Here is a 14,180-nt window from a genome sequence, read left to right on the forward strand (position 1 = left end):
AATACACATGCACCTGTAGCATTGGCCAAGCCACTCTGAGCCTGAAGCAGAGGTCTGAGTAGAATGAATCATTTGCAAGGTAGGCCTTTGAGAATTTGAATCAGAAGGCTCAAGCTGTAGAACTGTTATTCTCAAGTCTAACTAGATGTCCTGTTGGCTATTTTGGCAGTCAAACAGCCACTCAAAATGAGGAGTTTTCTGAACTACGTTTTTCAATGCTGCAAATGGATGACACAACAAAAGTCCACAAGAAGCTCTGCAGTGAACTGAAAAAGACACTTAAACTCTGAATTCAAGAGATGGAGACAAATATTTCATCATGCTAATGACTCTCCTACAGTCCAAAAGACTTAATTTCAGTTCAGAGGGTTTTTTATACCCTGAATGGGTGCTGTGGTTCTTGAAGAATCCTGTTATTGAAAAGTTGGCTAAACTGAAAATGTGCTTTGAAAGTAGCATATCCTTCCACAGAACACTCCTTTGGACTGTAATGACATGCAACAACTGGAAATGGACTGTACTGTCACACTAATCTAGTCCTGAAAGCAGAAGCAATGTAGTGGAAGACTTCTCTATTATGCTGCCTTAGAGAGAGACTCGCTCTTCCCTGAAGACACTCGGTACTAATCAAGCACTAGACAAGGTTTGCTAATATTAATAACCACCCTGTTTGGTGCCTGGCCTCCTCAAAATGTCTCAAAGGTGTTAAAAATAGGCCAATTCACCCTATATTTAATAAACTGAAGAATAAGCTCATTTTGTTTTAAATCCTAATTCCATATATAAACTAGTGGGAAGATCTATTGATGGAATTCATGGCATTGATGGAATTTGTAGGAGAGTAAAATAGTGGGTACTGACAAATGACCAAGGATATATGTAATTTTAAAGGCTAATATTTCTTTTTTCTATCATTATCTTCTGTTAGATTTGTCTAACAAACCAAACCACAAAAAATTAAAAATCACTGCCTAATAAAGGCTGTACACAAGTGAATTTTAGTAATGATTTATTTGTAAAGAAACAAAATACAAATTGTAACCTAGAAATACATTGGACAGCACTCAAAGATTCATCTTCTCCTCACCCATGGCCAGGATCTACTAATGGACACAGCAAACAACACGAACACCCTCAGGAATCAGACATCTTGCACTTCAGTCCATCTTCTGTTCCACTGCATCATGCAGAAGAAGGGGATCCTGTCTCAAATTGAAGTTAATCTCCTGTGGCCTCTCAAGTTCAAAATACACTCCTTGAAGCCAGAGTTTCTCTTTAAACCTGTGTGAAAAAGGTCAGTTAATATTGCTTATGTTTTTAATGGTGGCATAGACAGTTCTCTGTGATCCTGAGACTGCACAAGATTAAAGATCAACTCAAGAGTGATTCCAGACAAAAAAAAATATTTTAAATCTTATCTTATTTACCAGAAGGCAGTTTAGTTAAAAGAACAGAAGATATGAGAAAAAAATTAGGATAAATTTGACCTTTTTGTATGGCCTACAGGTTCTAATCATACAATTTCTATGTGTCTTAAGTAAATTTACCATGATCTTTCATGCCTTTTTTTTTTTTCCTTAGGAATACCTGGCATACCACAGCAATACAGAAAAAAAAAAACCAACAAAAAAACAACAACAACAAAAACCCAAACAAAAACAAACAAACAAAACAAAAACCAAACCAAAACCCTGAACAAAATATGTGGGATCAATGCTTCATCAGCTGGACATGAAGGAAAGTTTGCAGGCAGCTCAAGATGACACAAACAAAGCTTTTGAAGCAACATACGCAATAGTTTTCCTTTCTGATTTTGTGTTCTCTACATTTAGATAGACAAACCTCAGGAACTCAAAGACAAAATAACACTGCTCTTTCTTTTTTATCAGAGCCTAAATTGAGGAGGCAAGATTTCATCTTGTGCTAGAAGTCACAAGGACTGGTGACTTCATGTATCTCATTTATTTAATCTTCTGAAATTGCACAGTGGGAAGATTTGTTATCTTTATTCAATTAATGAACAATGACTGTTTCCGTGCTATTAGGGCTACGGTTTATTCTTCTGAATAAAACTTGTCCAGTAGAAAATTTTACTTACATGCTTATGTAGTTCCATCAATTTGAACTTCTGGAATATTTTGTATCTTTGAGCTCTTCACTCTTACAATAATATCTAGGTTAAGATCTAGGCCTAGATTTCAAGAAAATTATTTCACTAAATTTAAATACCTTGCATAGACTCAATTGTCTAGTGTATTACAAGGTCTTTCATCTAACAATTGCATATCTTTTGGTAAAGAATTAAGTGAAAAAGGCAGTCACATATTATGGACTTCATTTCCATTATACCAAAATTCATAGGATTAGGAAGAGTGTTTGATTTGTGCTTTGTAAATTAAGGTCCTTACAGCTATTGCAGCAGCACAAGTTGTAGCACGGAGTAAGCTGCAAATTACTTTACTGGGAGATCATCTCTCTCACACTGTGTCATGGGCTGGTATGAGCTCAGTCGTGGTGACATTCTCTTCTTCTGAAAAGTCTCCATCTTTCCATTCTGGTTTAGCCTGAGTTACACTGGGAGTTTCTGGGGTTTTATTTTTCTCTGAAACAAAATATGTACATTAGTGGAAACGAGTTACTCATTTAATATGGCAACAAGGTGCTGAAAAGCATGCAGCTGGCAGGACAAATCACCTATCACGGTTACGAAAGCAGAGCAGTGTGCCTTTCCAACTTCATTGCTGGCAAGACAGACATATTTCCCAGTATCAGCAAGGACTACATTTCTTTTTAAAAGGTAATAGATATCTCCTAATTTCTCAATCTGTAAAACAAGAGAAGGCACATAGGAGATTATTAGTAGCATAAAACAAAATAAATTACCTTTCTCCCAAGAAAAATTTCAAGAACCTTAGAACATACACTGATATCACCAGATACCACTTGGATATCATTCTTTGTCCAGCAGACACGTGGTTCAGGCTTTCCATGTATAGTGCAATGCAGAATTAAATCTTCTCCTTCTTGTAGAGTTCTATGTCCAAACTTTTGTATGAAGTTTGGCTGTTTTCCTTGTACTGAAAAAAAAAAATTAAATTAAATCAATATTCACTTTATTTTAAAAGGCACAACTAAAGTAACTGAAAAATAAATTTGTTCTCATAAAGTTCACTACATTGAAAGACAAAGAGAGCCTTTATTGATGCCTGGAACTCAGGACAACTTGTTTGCAAGACAGTAGGCAACTAATAGGCAGACACAATTTATCTATCTAATATAATGTTTGTTGGAAAATATGAATATTAAACACCCAAAAATTTCATGCATCAGCATAGTGATATTAGATTCATGGAAATGCTAAAGAATCATGTTCTTTGTGTAGGTAGTAGGCAAGTCTATGTGGATTATTATGTTTCAGTAAAGGTGGAAGAGTTAATACTCCACACAAATCTAAAGTGACAAAGTCATGAGAGCAAAATTTTGCATTTAGTGCATTGTTGTACGTCATGCTCTTTCTTCACTTCCCCCCCTATTATTTTAGTAAAAAAATTTTATTGAAAAATAAGAAAACTGATCTATATTTGCAACAACACGAAGGTCAGAATGTGATGCCTCTACTACTTTGACCAAGATCATTAACTGGTCATTGGCCATCATTAATGCTGAAACCATGTACCAGATCATCCAATACAAATCTGATTCAGATCAAGGCAAATAATTGCTTTTCTACTGTAACACCCAAAGCACATGAGATTGCTTTCGTGCTAGCTTCATGCCAGCTGTGGAAGGACAGATGGCATCTGAGCCAGTACAAGGCCTGAGCAACAAAAATTAACCCATCAAAACTGTTTGATGAAATTTCAATGATCACCATCAGTTTGTACTGAATAAAAGCCTTGCTCACTGTGACTTGTAACCTAATGAGTTGTAAAGCAAGACTTACTGAATCACTGTACTACTATCTGAAGTTCCACTTACATTCTACCTCCAGGGTCACAGTAAAAAAGAAAACCTCAGAATTCAGACTCAGTATTCTTGACACAGAGAATATAAAGCAACATGTTAACATACAGAAGAACACACAAAGACATACACTACAAAAAAAATGAACATTTTGTATTCCTATAACATAAAGCATGTGTCCTTCTTCCTTGTTAATATAAATTGTGGCATGTTTCCATAATATTTAACAAAAGTTATCACTGCCCTTCCAGGAAAAAAAAAGTTACTGAAATGTGTGCTAAATGTTTGAAAGTGCTATGCCAGCATTACTCCATCCACTGTTCTATGAAGAAATTTTTTTCTTTGTGCTATTATGAAACAAAAATCAGCATATCTCATGCAGGTGCCCATAAACTTCTAACCCCAAATATATTGAGTTCAAGGCTATTTTTGCCAGATGTGGGCCTGCTGGCATGGTGAGGCAGACATTTTGGGGCACTGTATTAAGTCCGCTGCTTAGGTGAGCCCTTACTTGCAATAAGCTTCCAAGCTGCTTTTCTGTTTTTTTCCAGATACTACAGGATTAAGGTCACAATCAAAAGCAGAAGAATATAAGTTTTACTCTCCCATACTTGTGCTAACCTAAGGTCTGTATTAGCCTGTTCCAGCAGCTCAAACAACTCAGTTCTTAGCTGTTGAAGTTAGCATGTCCAAGTTGCCACCACCCTTGCATTGCACGCACCTGAAGCACAGAAATTTGAGATCTGCAGCTTCCTTTCAAGCAAGACAACCGAGCTTACACCCCTGTCTACTCTTTGCAGGCAGCTGGCAATAGGTCAAAAACAGAGCATGATTAGCTTATATTCCAATGGAAAACATTAAGTGAGCATCAGCCACTCCTTGTGATAATTTTGGCTGGATTCCATTACTTATGTGGTTTGCATTACCTTGTGAAGTCAGGTTGCATCTCATACCAGGATGGTTTTTACCATTGAAAAAAATCTGGGTAGAATGGTGATAGCGATAATGATCAGAGCCCATCTTGACTTTTTATCAACAAGGCACCAGAACAGAAAAACTAAAATAACCATTTTCTAGAGAGCGAAGGGAAAAGTATGTGCAAATAAAACCATGAAGCGACAGTTTCTACAACTCTTTCAGGTACGGGCTTGTACTCAACATGGAAACAAAGTCTGCTAAAAGAACAGTTCATTCTCTGACAGCAACCTTCAAAATAGAATGGATGGTTATACTACACCATGGGTTTCCCATGATATCATAACAAAGCCTCAGAATAACTTAAGACAACTTGTCAATTACAAATTATTTCTTGGCTGGACATCCCATGAATCCACAAAGGCTAGAAAGAACAGACCCTTTTCTGCATTTTGGGGAAAAAAAAAAACAGGTAGACAGTGCACTGAAATCTCATTCTTATGGTTTCAGACAATAAGTTTGTCAAATATTAAATATTACATGAGTTATTTGTAGGAACCAGTAGAGTTCTGCTGCAAATTGGGGAATCAGTACGGAAAACTAATCCACATGGAGCAATGCAAAAACTGCACGTGAAGAGATCACCTGCATCTGTCTTTATCACATAGATTTCACCCCTGCCCCAAGTGTTTCTCACACACACGTAGTACCCAGTCAAGCCAAATTGTTTTCAGTTGCCTTTATTTTTATTAATTTGCTTCAGAGTTATTCTTAATCATTTTTTTCTAGGCATGTAATTTCCAATCTCTGATGTCTTGAATTGTGATATTAGCAATTTTATCAACTTTCCCCGTCTGCTCTAAAAGTTTAGGCTAGGCAGATGCCCCCATGCTGCTCAGAGACTTTGGATTTTCTCAGTATGGCTCTAAATTAAGACATTGCACTTCATAATTTAGAGATTTTGTCTCAGTCAAGCTCTTAACACAAACAGAAGGATCCTTTTATTAAGGAATATGCAGTGGGTCTCATGACCCAACTGATCTGAAGTATCCATAATTCAGAGCTCCAGTCTCCTTGAATACCATATGTAGCCTCTTTAAAGTCTTGGCAATAATTTTTAAAGACACAGTTCCTCTGGACCACAAAAGATAATATATACACAAAAATTAGTAGCTTACCCTAGAAAAGTCTCCAGAGAAAGGTCCAGAAGTAGGCATACCTTACCAGTCATTTGAGAGGAAGTCACCTTCTCCACTGCAGGTCCAGCCACATCTGATCCAAAGCGAACCACAGTAATGCTTATCCTTCCTTTGCCTACTGACTCAAACCTGGCCCCTCAGACAGGCTGCTTCTCTTGAAAAATGAAAATAATTAATCTCTTTTCCCCTTCAAATTTACGCACCTTGTGCAAACACCCCTTCACAGGGCTCCACATCTTGTAGTTAGGTAGCATCTTTCACCACTTTCTTAATGGGTGTCTGCATATGTGGAAGGAGGAGGGGAGTGTAGCCTAGTTATATGCCTAATGTCTTTCTTGTGAGGATGGAGGGACCGAGATTTAAATCTGCTCTATAAAAGAGCAATCAGGAAGATGTAAACATTTTGGGGTCTTGAAGTAAATATAGGTTTGAAACTGTGACTGTGAAGAGGCGAAATTAGCACTATAAAACAAGAAAGAACCAAGACAACATACCTACATGTATTCCCTGCTTCTACATTATGGTTAAAAGAAGGAGGAAGAGAAGCATGCATAACATGAACTAGAAAATAAACCACGAGGGGGGAAAGCATTATGTTAAAATTACTGTTGAAACAGAATGAGCGTTCTTTTCCTTCAGAGAAATATTAGTGCCTCATGAGACTACATCACTGTCACTCTTTTTTTTCTTTTTTTTTTTTTTTTTAGATTATCTGAACAGAAAACAGCAGGAATTTTCCAGGAAATTTTTTTTTGGTTATTCATTAGAGTCCTTAAATAAAGAGCATTTAAACCCAGACTGCTAACACAGCACTAATCAGTGTTGAGTACATCTTTGTTTACAAAGCAAAGCATTAAAACCAGGAGACTTTCAGTGTCCTGCTGTGCCTCTTGTACCTCTAATCACTCTTTTTAAAATCTTGTTTCTTGCAGCAATTAAAAATGTGGTTGGTATCCACTCATCCATTAAAAATTGTCCATTTAAAACTATTCCTGTTTGAAAACAGATGTAATATCATACTCACAAAAATCAAATTTTGATAATCTAAAATTCACAGAAATGTTAAAATTCTCAGAGAAAAGGTTTACCAAACAAGGGTATTATGTGCTTCTACAATGAGTTATTAAGATCTAAAGATGTGCTATGGCAGTTTCTGGTCTTATATTTATACCTTTTTGCATTTAATAATTATAATAACTGACATGCAAAAATGGCAACATTCTCAAAAGTGAGCTGACTATTACATAAAGTTACTTAGAATATGTCAAAAGAACATCCATGGTCACTTAATTTTTGAATGATGGCAACTCTCAGTAAAAACAGAGGATTGAAGGGCAGCCGTGACCTAGAAGGCTCATCTTTCAAAACAGAAAGTGAATGCTACAAGAACAGGATAGAATTGTCAAGCACTGGTAGCTCTGTAGAAGGCAAAACCTTACAGCAAAATATTGCTTAATGTACCATTCATGCAAGTCAGCTTGGTCACATAAGTTCTTTGCCGCATGTTTATAACAACCATACATAAAGTCACGTTTTATTTTTATGGTAACTGAAAAATTCAAAATCATATTAATCATTAAAATTAGCTTTATTGTGAAATGACAAATACACTTTAGGAAAACAGGTGATTTTTATACCTAAGAAAATTCTTATAAATCTACATTTTTTGGATATGATGGAACTTAGAAAGTGGTTCATTAAACGTAGTATCAATTTTAGTTAGAATTTATTTGTACCCCCATCTGCTCACCACCTCCTCCTCCTGCTCCCTCTCATATTGCTGTGAAGTTATATCATCTTGGGAACTTCTTTTTCAAAGTTACAAGAATTTTAATAAAGTTGCAGTCACTGGGACAAAATGTTTAAATGTCAGTCTTCCATCTCACTGACCTCTGGCAATTTGCAATATATATTCTGCTCATAGCATGCTACACAGTAAAAGGCTTACTTCATTCCAGGAAATTACGCAAGAGGTAAATATTTCCTCTCTATAAATTTTCCATACCAATGTTGTTGTAACATAAAAGTTGGAAGCAAAAGATGCCGGAAAAATCATGTATCTGTTTATCAACTCTTTTTACTGCACAAATACAACAAATACTGAAGTTAAAGAATTAAGTTATATTGGAGGATTTATAAATTAAGTCTTCCCTTCGCACTGTTAAGTAATTTTTATGCAATATTTAAACAAATTAGAATTTGAATTAAAAAAGAATAGCTGTGGTTGTCCTTGGCAAGAATGAAATGCAAATTGTAGGCAAACAAAGTTCGGTTTGGATTTACTGCTTTGACATTTAGGAGAATTATATTTGACAAATCCTTTATTTTTTTTAAAATTTGAATACACTTTTGAATATTCCCTCAATTTGGTTGATTTTGCTTGAAATCAGTGTGTTAAAAATTTTAAACGCGCACATATGCTCACTGCATAAATTAGTAACTTTCTTGTCTTATACTAACCATTTAGAGGATTATTAGAAATATGTGTATCTTTAATTTTATTAGAAGGCCGAGCAAGGATCATCCATCTACTTAAGCTGACTGGTATGTTGGAACATTTCATTTTGTAAACGTTTGGTCTACTGTGTGTTAGATGCCACTTACACAAATCCTGAGGATTCTGGGTCAATTCTGTAGCACAATCACAACTCTACTGAAACTGCTGCACCTTTCCCTTGTGGAGACTGTGTGCTGGGCTGAGACAGATTTAAATCTGATCTACGTCAGTTCACCATGAGTGGTAAGAAGCTTTATCCTACAATTATTTTTTTAAAGTATATGAGAAAATAACATGGTTGGAGATAATAATATAGTCTATGTTTAAAAATAAATCATAAAACATACATCAATTGGAACACTACCTGGGTGTATATCGACATTCAAAACCTACAACTGTTTCCAACACTTTGTAATGCCAACAATTTTAGAAAGCGAAACTCAGCCTCAGATTCAGAAAGCAAAACTCAGCCTCAGATTCTAGAAAATCGTCATAACTTTTTTTATGTCAACATCAGTCTGAGAAAGTAAAACAAGCACATAATACTAGCAACAAGTAATATATCCACTGTGCCATCAAAGTGGTTTTGTACATACTGTGAAAGATGCAGTGTAAGAAAATCAATTCAATGTTGTCTTAGCATGTGAGAATTAAGTCTGGTGCAGTCGATAATGTCCTTATTTCGTGAATAGCCAGTACATTAGTGATACACTAATATAGATGACACACAGCATTATCCAGTCTATTCTTGTAATAGGTGGCCTGTTACCTTTCACGTGAAGAATGGCACTGGATGAGATAGTGCCGTTCAAATTTTTAGCCCGAACAACATAGAGGCCAGCATCTTTATCACACACCTTCTGAATGAACAAAGTATGCTTTGTCTCCTTTTGTAAAAGCTTTAAGTGCTCATCTGCAGTCAGTTTCTGGCCCTCCTTGTACCTGAAGCAGAGAGTCAGTTTTCAAGTCAGAGTTATATCACCGTATGCCATGCAGAACTTTGCAAATTCAGACAATCCCTATAGCCCTACATTGACAGCAAGAGACAGTGAGCATAGCTCACTGCTATGCTCTCATTTCTCAGTCTTAATCTGTCAATATGGATGAACAGTTAAACAATGCAAATTGCTGGATAATACATTCTTAACATTAAAAAATGTAGTTCTGAAAATGCTTTTCAATGAACAAGTCACAGTTATCTCACTGCAGTATTAGAGAGGTTACATGAAGGCCTGGGCCCTCAGTTTTGCACTGAAGCATTTTTGCTAGTAAGGTCTTGAGTCAACCCACATCCAACTCATGAATAGCTCTTAAGGCTCAACATACAAATATTCTGAACTTGTGTCTTCAGTATAAAGGACAGCCAAGGACCTTCCTCCATCCCAGCCCGTTTAATGTTTACTTAGCTCACACCTTCAAACAGGATAGAACAATGCATCAGGAGTTACTTCAGAGAACTGGTGTCATATTCTAACACTTGAGGTCCTGTCACTATGTATTGGTACTGAATCCTGATCTACGTATTGGAAATTAGAGAAAATCCTGTCTCTTCTTGCCTTGTGATGTTTCAGCATAAGCTATATTTAACCTAACACAACCACAGAAATATTTTTCCACATGTATATCTAATAAAAATGTTTATATCAGTACAAAATACATGTTATTGATTAATTTTTAATTTTAAAAAATCTTTTCTCTATTTCCATGAATTTCTAATTTGCAAAATGATTCCAGTTGAATGCTACTTTTTTTAAAGATAATATATCAACAGTGCGTATATTTTCAAGCTAAATTAATGCTTTCTTACAATAAAATTAAGGTATCACTTGTTTCACCAATAATATTCCTCAATCTGTGCAATACTGGGATTTAAAACAAGGTAACTTTATTGATACCAACAGAGTATAGCACCAAGGTTGCAGTGTCCAGTATTTTTCTCAGTGCAACAGAATAAATTTCAGTTCACCAAAAACTTACAGTTTAATTCTTCAAATGTGTGATATAATATTAACATCAAAATTTTTCCAGTAAGAGGCATATTTAATTTTAATACATTAAAAGAAAGGCCTCCATTGTGAAAGGCTAATGGAATAAGCGAAGAAAAGGCAAATGAGGTAAAAATGGAGGAATGCCAAAACATATAGAACTATTACCAAAATCTTGAACTCCTGTCCCTCTTCTAGTCCCTATTCCTTTTGGTAGGGAAGAGTCATCCTAAAAGTTTATATTACATCATCTGTACTTCTCACAAATGCAGTATAAAGTAATCTAAATAGACATATAGCAATGAAGAGAGATTGCACATAAATATATCATATAAAACTGATTCTCTTAATGTAGATATTTAGGTGGATTTTTTAACCTGTAACCTCTTGTTTTTGACAACTGACTCTCACATGTTCGTAAATGTGTACCTATCTTAATATATATGTAGTCACTATATAAATACTTTAATGTGCACACACATCTATGTGTCTGCCCATACATAGTGCCCAGATCCTGAGAAAATGCAAATGAATTTATTTCTGCTAAATCTGTAGTGTGGAATTATTTTAAGAAATTATTGAACAAGCGAGATGTGATATTCTAGAATATAGAAACTATATGATGTATTTGCTTAAAAATAATTGGATATGCTTGGAGTAGTTTGATACTCTCATTTTTAAAATTAAGTACAGGGAGATTATTTCAAGTTGGTTAATTGTCAATAGGAATTTTGAAGGTGGAAATCATGCAGCAGTGTGGACTAGAAAGGATACAAGCCATTTATTCTAGTCTCTAGATTAACTGATTTGGTTATAAGTGGTTCATGGTGGCTTGCTACTAGGTATATTTACTACTTCTCATTGTAAGCTACCCACCATGTCAATGTAGGTTCTGGGAATCCCGTTACTTCTACTTCCAAAGTTACCGGAGAACCTTCCATGACGCTTTTGTTAGACAGAATCTGGGAGAAATTAGGCGCCTGTCCAGTTAGGTTGGCCATGCTGTTCTTTTCTGATGAACTTTTAATCTCTTCTCGGGTAACCATCTGCCTCTGACAGCTTCTGGTGGCGTCTGATTGAAACACGAAACCTGAGAATGCATCAGGCAAAGCATGCAGCCTGTCCTGGGTTTTAGTACAGTTATTGAAGTCACGCGATTGTTCTTGTGATTCTGCCATGCTTTTGTGAAGTTCAAGGTGGTGTAAATGTGTTTTGCACACTTCACTCATTGTGCTAAATACTGGTTTGGTTTTTATAGTGCAAGAAGCAGTGCTAGTTTCAGATATTCCTTCCAAGCTGCAAGGCAAAGGAGATACCACTCTGGCTTTTGCATCAGAATCTGTTAGAGAGATACAAAACTTCTCAGAGTGATCTGATGGGCTTTCTATTCTATTAATTGTAGCATCAGCAAAAGCAGAATTTGTTAAGAGATCAGACACTTCCACCATTTTTTTCATACTAGTGGTTTTCTGCATTTGCAAGCTATAGGAGCTGACATGCAGACTATGAGAACTACAACAGCACTGATCTTCTAGCTCTGTTTCAGAATGTAAGAGGTTGGATTCTGGTGTCTCAGAAAGTGGTGGCAAAGAGATATCATCAGGTGATATACATTCATATTCATCTCCGGAGAGTATTTCTTCTGTCAGGAATCCAGTCTGTAAACTATCCTCTTTGGCTGAAGATGACAGCTCTGTATCCTGTGAAATAAGATCCTCACCAGCTGGACAGATAACTGGAATATCAGCTAATATATTCCTCTCCTTGAATTAGGAGAGGAAAGAAGAGAAAGGAAAGAAGAAAAAGAAAAACAAGAAGAGAGAAAGAGTTATCATTCAACACATTCCCTCGTGCAGAATCTAGCAATAATATTTCTTCTAATTAAGCCTAACGCATTCTGAGCAAAAGGAAACGTGTGGAAAAAGCTAATTTGTCAGAAAATGTTGCAGCAGCGAACTGGAATTTCAAAGTGTTCAAATAGATTCCAGCAGACATTATTCTAATTATATATAGGCATGTATTATAACAGTAACAGTGAAAGAAAAAATACCTCTTTCTATAAACAAACGACAATCTGTGGATTTCCTGTAGGTGCTGTTTATAGGAACATTTGCAAGGGGAAGGTGAGGGAGGAGGTGGCCTAATTACATCTAAATGGGAAACAACTGCATAGCGATAAAAATATATTAACAGTCAAGTTGCTGGACTTTGATTCTTTGAGAAGAATAGTTATGCTCAACAGTCAAACAATTAAACCAACATCTTTATAATATTTTCCAAGCATTTTATATTTCCTCCATTTTTTTAAATTTTGCCAGCTGTTCCACGATCCTGCCAAATATTAAAAGGGAAAGCAATGTTAACATTATTTTTATGCTATCTTGGATACAGAAAAAAAAATTCCCTTTCATCATGTTCCAAAGAGAATTAGGTGAGGCAGATGTGCATTAATTTTAATCACAAAGCATTAGAAACATTACCTAATTTGTTAATTACTTCTCTGCCTCTTGATTTTTATATGAATGTGTAATCACATATTCAGATTTCCTTTGTGCAAAGGCTCTCAGCAAAGGTATTCATCATGTTTTCTTATGTTATTCTTTCATTGCTGAGTTCTATACAAAAATATGTAATCTACCAAGTAAGGTGTCTATCACCAATAAATACATTAAAATACAAAAATACATTAATTTAAGCCCACTCGAATCAACTGAGTGATACACTGGATGCCATTGCTTTAAAAAACAGGTCTCTTTGGCAGCATCCAGTACAAAAGTGTAGCAGTACATTTGTTTTGTGTTTCTTTTGGCCTTACTGCTCTAAATATAAGCTAATATTAGTGCACAGAAGTAATAGAACCTCACATCTGCCCTGGTCCTTTAGATATGTTAGTTTTAATATAGATGTTTTTCCAAGTTACTACATTTGTTTTTTCAAAGCCATATGACTCATGCCAGATCCATGAATAAATGACTGGAAGAAGGTTGGGATTTTACTGTGTCTATTTTACCAAATAATTCAATTCAGTTGTAGGATGAATTCCAAGTCTGACTACTAAATGTGTTTTCCAGAAGCAGCCTATCATGAACTCTGAACCCCGAAGAGCTGGGGGAAATGCTGTGGGAAAGAATGACAGGTGGGCAGCGAGTGAGCGAGCTGTCATATAGGCTTTGACAGTAGGAGAACTTTCAGTCCTGGTGTGTCACTTGGGATTAAAGAAGCAGGAGGATCAATGTGCCATGAGAAGGTCTAGTTCACTTTTTAGAGTGTTATATTTGAACCAAATTAATACTGCAAAAGTAGCTTGAAGAAGTATAGAAAAAATTAGAGATGGCTGGTCCATTAGGCAAGGAGGCTGGAGATGGACCAGGTCTTTCCTTCAAAAGAATGGAAACAGAAGTCTAGAGAGAAGAGCCTGATAGTTCTTTAAATGAAGTATGAAGTGATGAAAAAGGTGGAGGTATCATGGTTGCCATAATTCACATCTGGTATTTGCTGTTTCGCATACCCTTGACTTCTCCCCTTGGCAGCTGAGGCACAGTCTGACAAGGATTGACAAAGCTGTGGCTTAGCAAAATAGGAAATAGGGCTATGAACATCTGCTGGGTGAGGTGATTAATC

At 36.0% G+C, this 14,180-nt stretch overlaps 1 protein-coding gene across 1 annotated transcript in view; it reads right to left on the reverse strand.

Moving 5' to 3' along the window:
• Positions 1 to 992: 992 nt before the first annotated feature.
• CCDC141 (coiled-coil domain containing 141) overlaps positions 993 to 14,180 on the reverse strand; it is a 67,834-nt gene continuing 54,646 nt past the window's right edge. Inside the window, exons 24-29 of the mRNA XM_027731508.2 lie at positions 11,436 to 12,322; positions 9,344 to 9,516; positions 2,923 to 3,077; positions 2,695 to 2,824; positions 2,409 to 2,602; positions 993 to 1,281 (exon numbers count right to left, since the gene is read on the reverse strand). Of these exons, the coding sequence (XP_027587309.2) occupies positions 2,478 to 2,602; positions 2,695 to 2,824; positions 2,923 to 3,077; positions 9,344 to 9,516; positions 11,436 to 12,322 (1,470 nt within the window). The 3' untranslated portion in view covers positions 993 to 1,281; positions 2,409 to 2,477. The remainder of the gene's footprint in view (positions 1,282 to 2,408; positions 2,603 to 2,694; positions 2,825 to 2,922; positions 3,078 to 9,343; positions 9,517 to 11,435; positions 12,323 to 14,180) is intronic.

The sequence above is a fragment of the Pipra filicauda genome, unplaced genomic scaffold, assembly GCF_003945595.2.
Source record: "Pipra filicauda isolate LSUMZ 115617 unplaced genomic scaffold, ASM394559v2 scaffold5_size6683894_pilon, whole genome shotgun sequence".
Lineage (NCBI taxonomy): Eukaryota > Metazoa > Chordata > Aves > Passeriformes > Pipridae > Pipra > Pipra filicauda.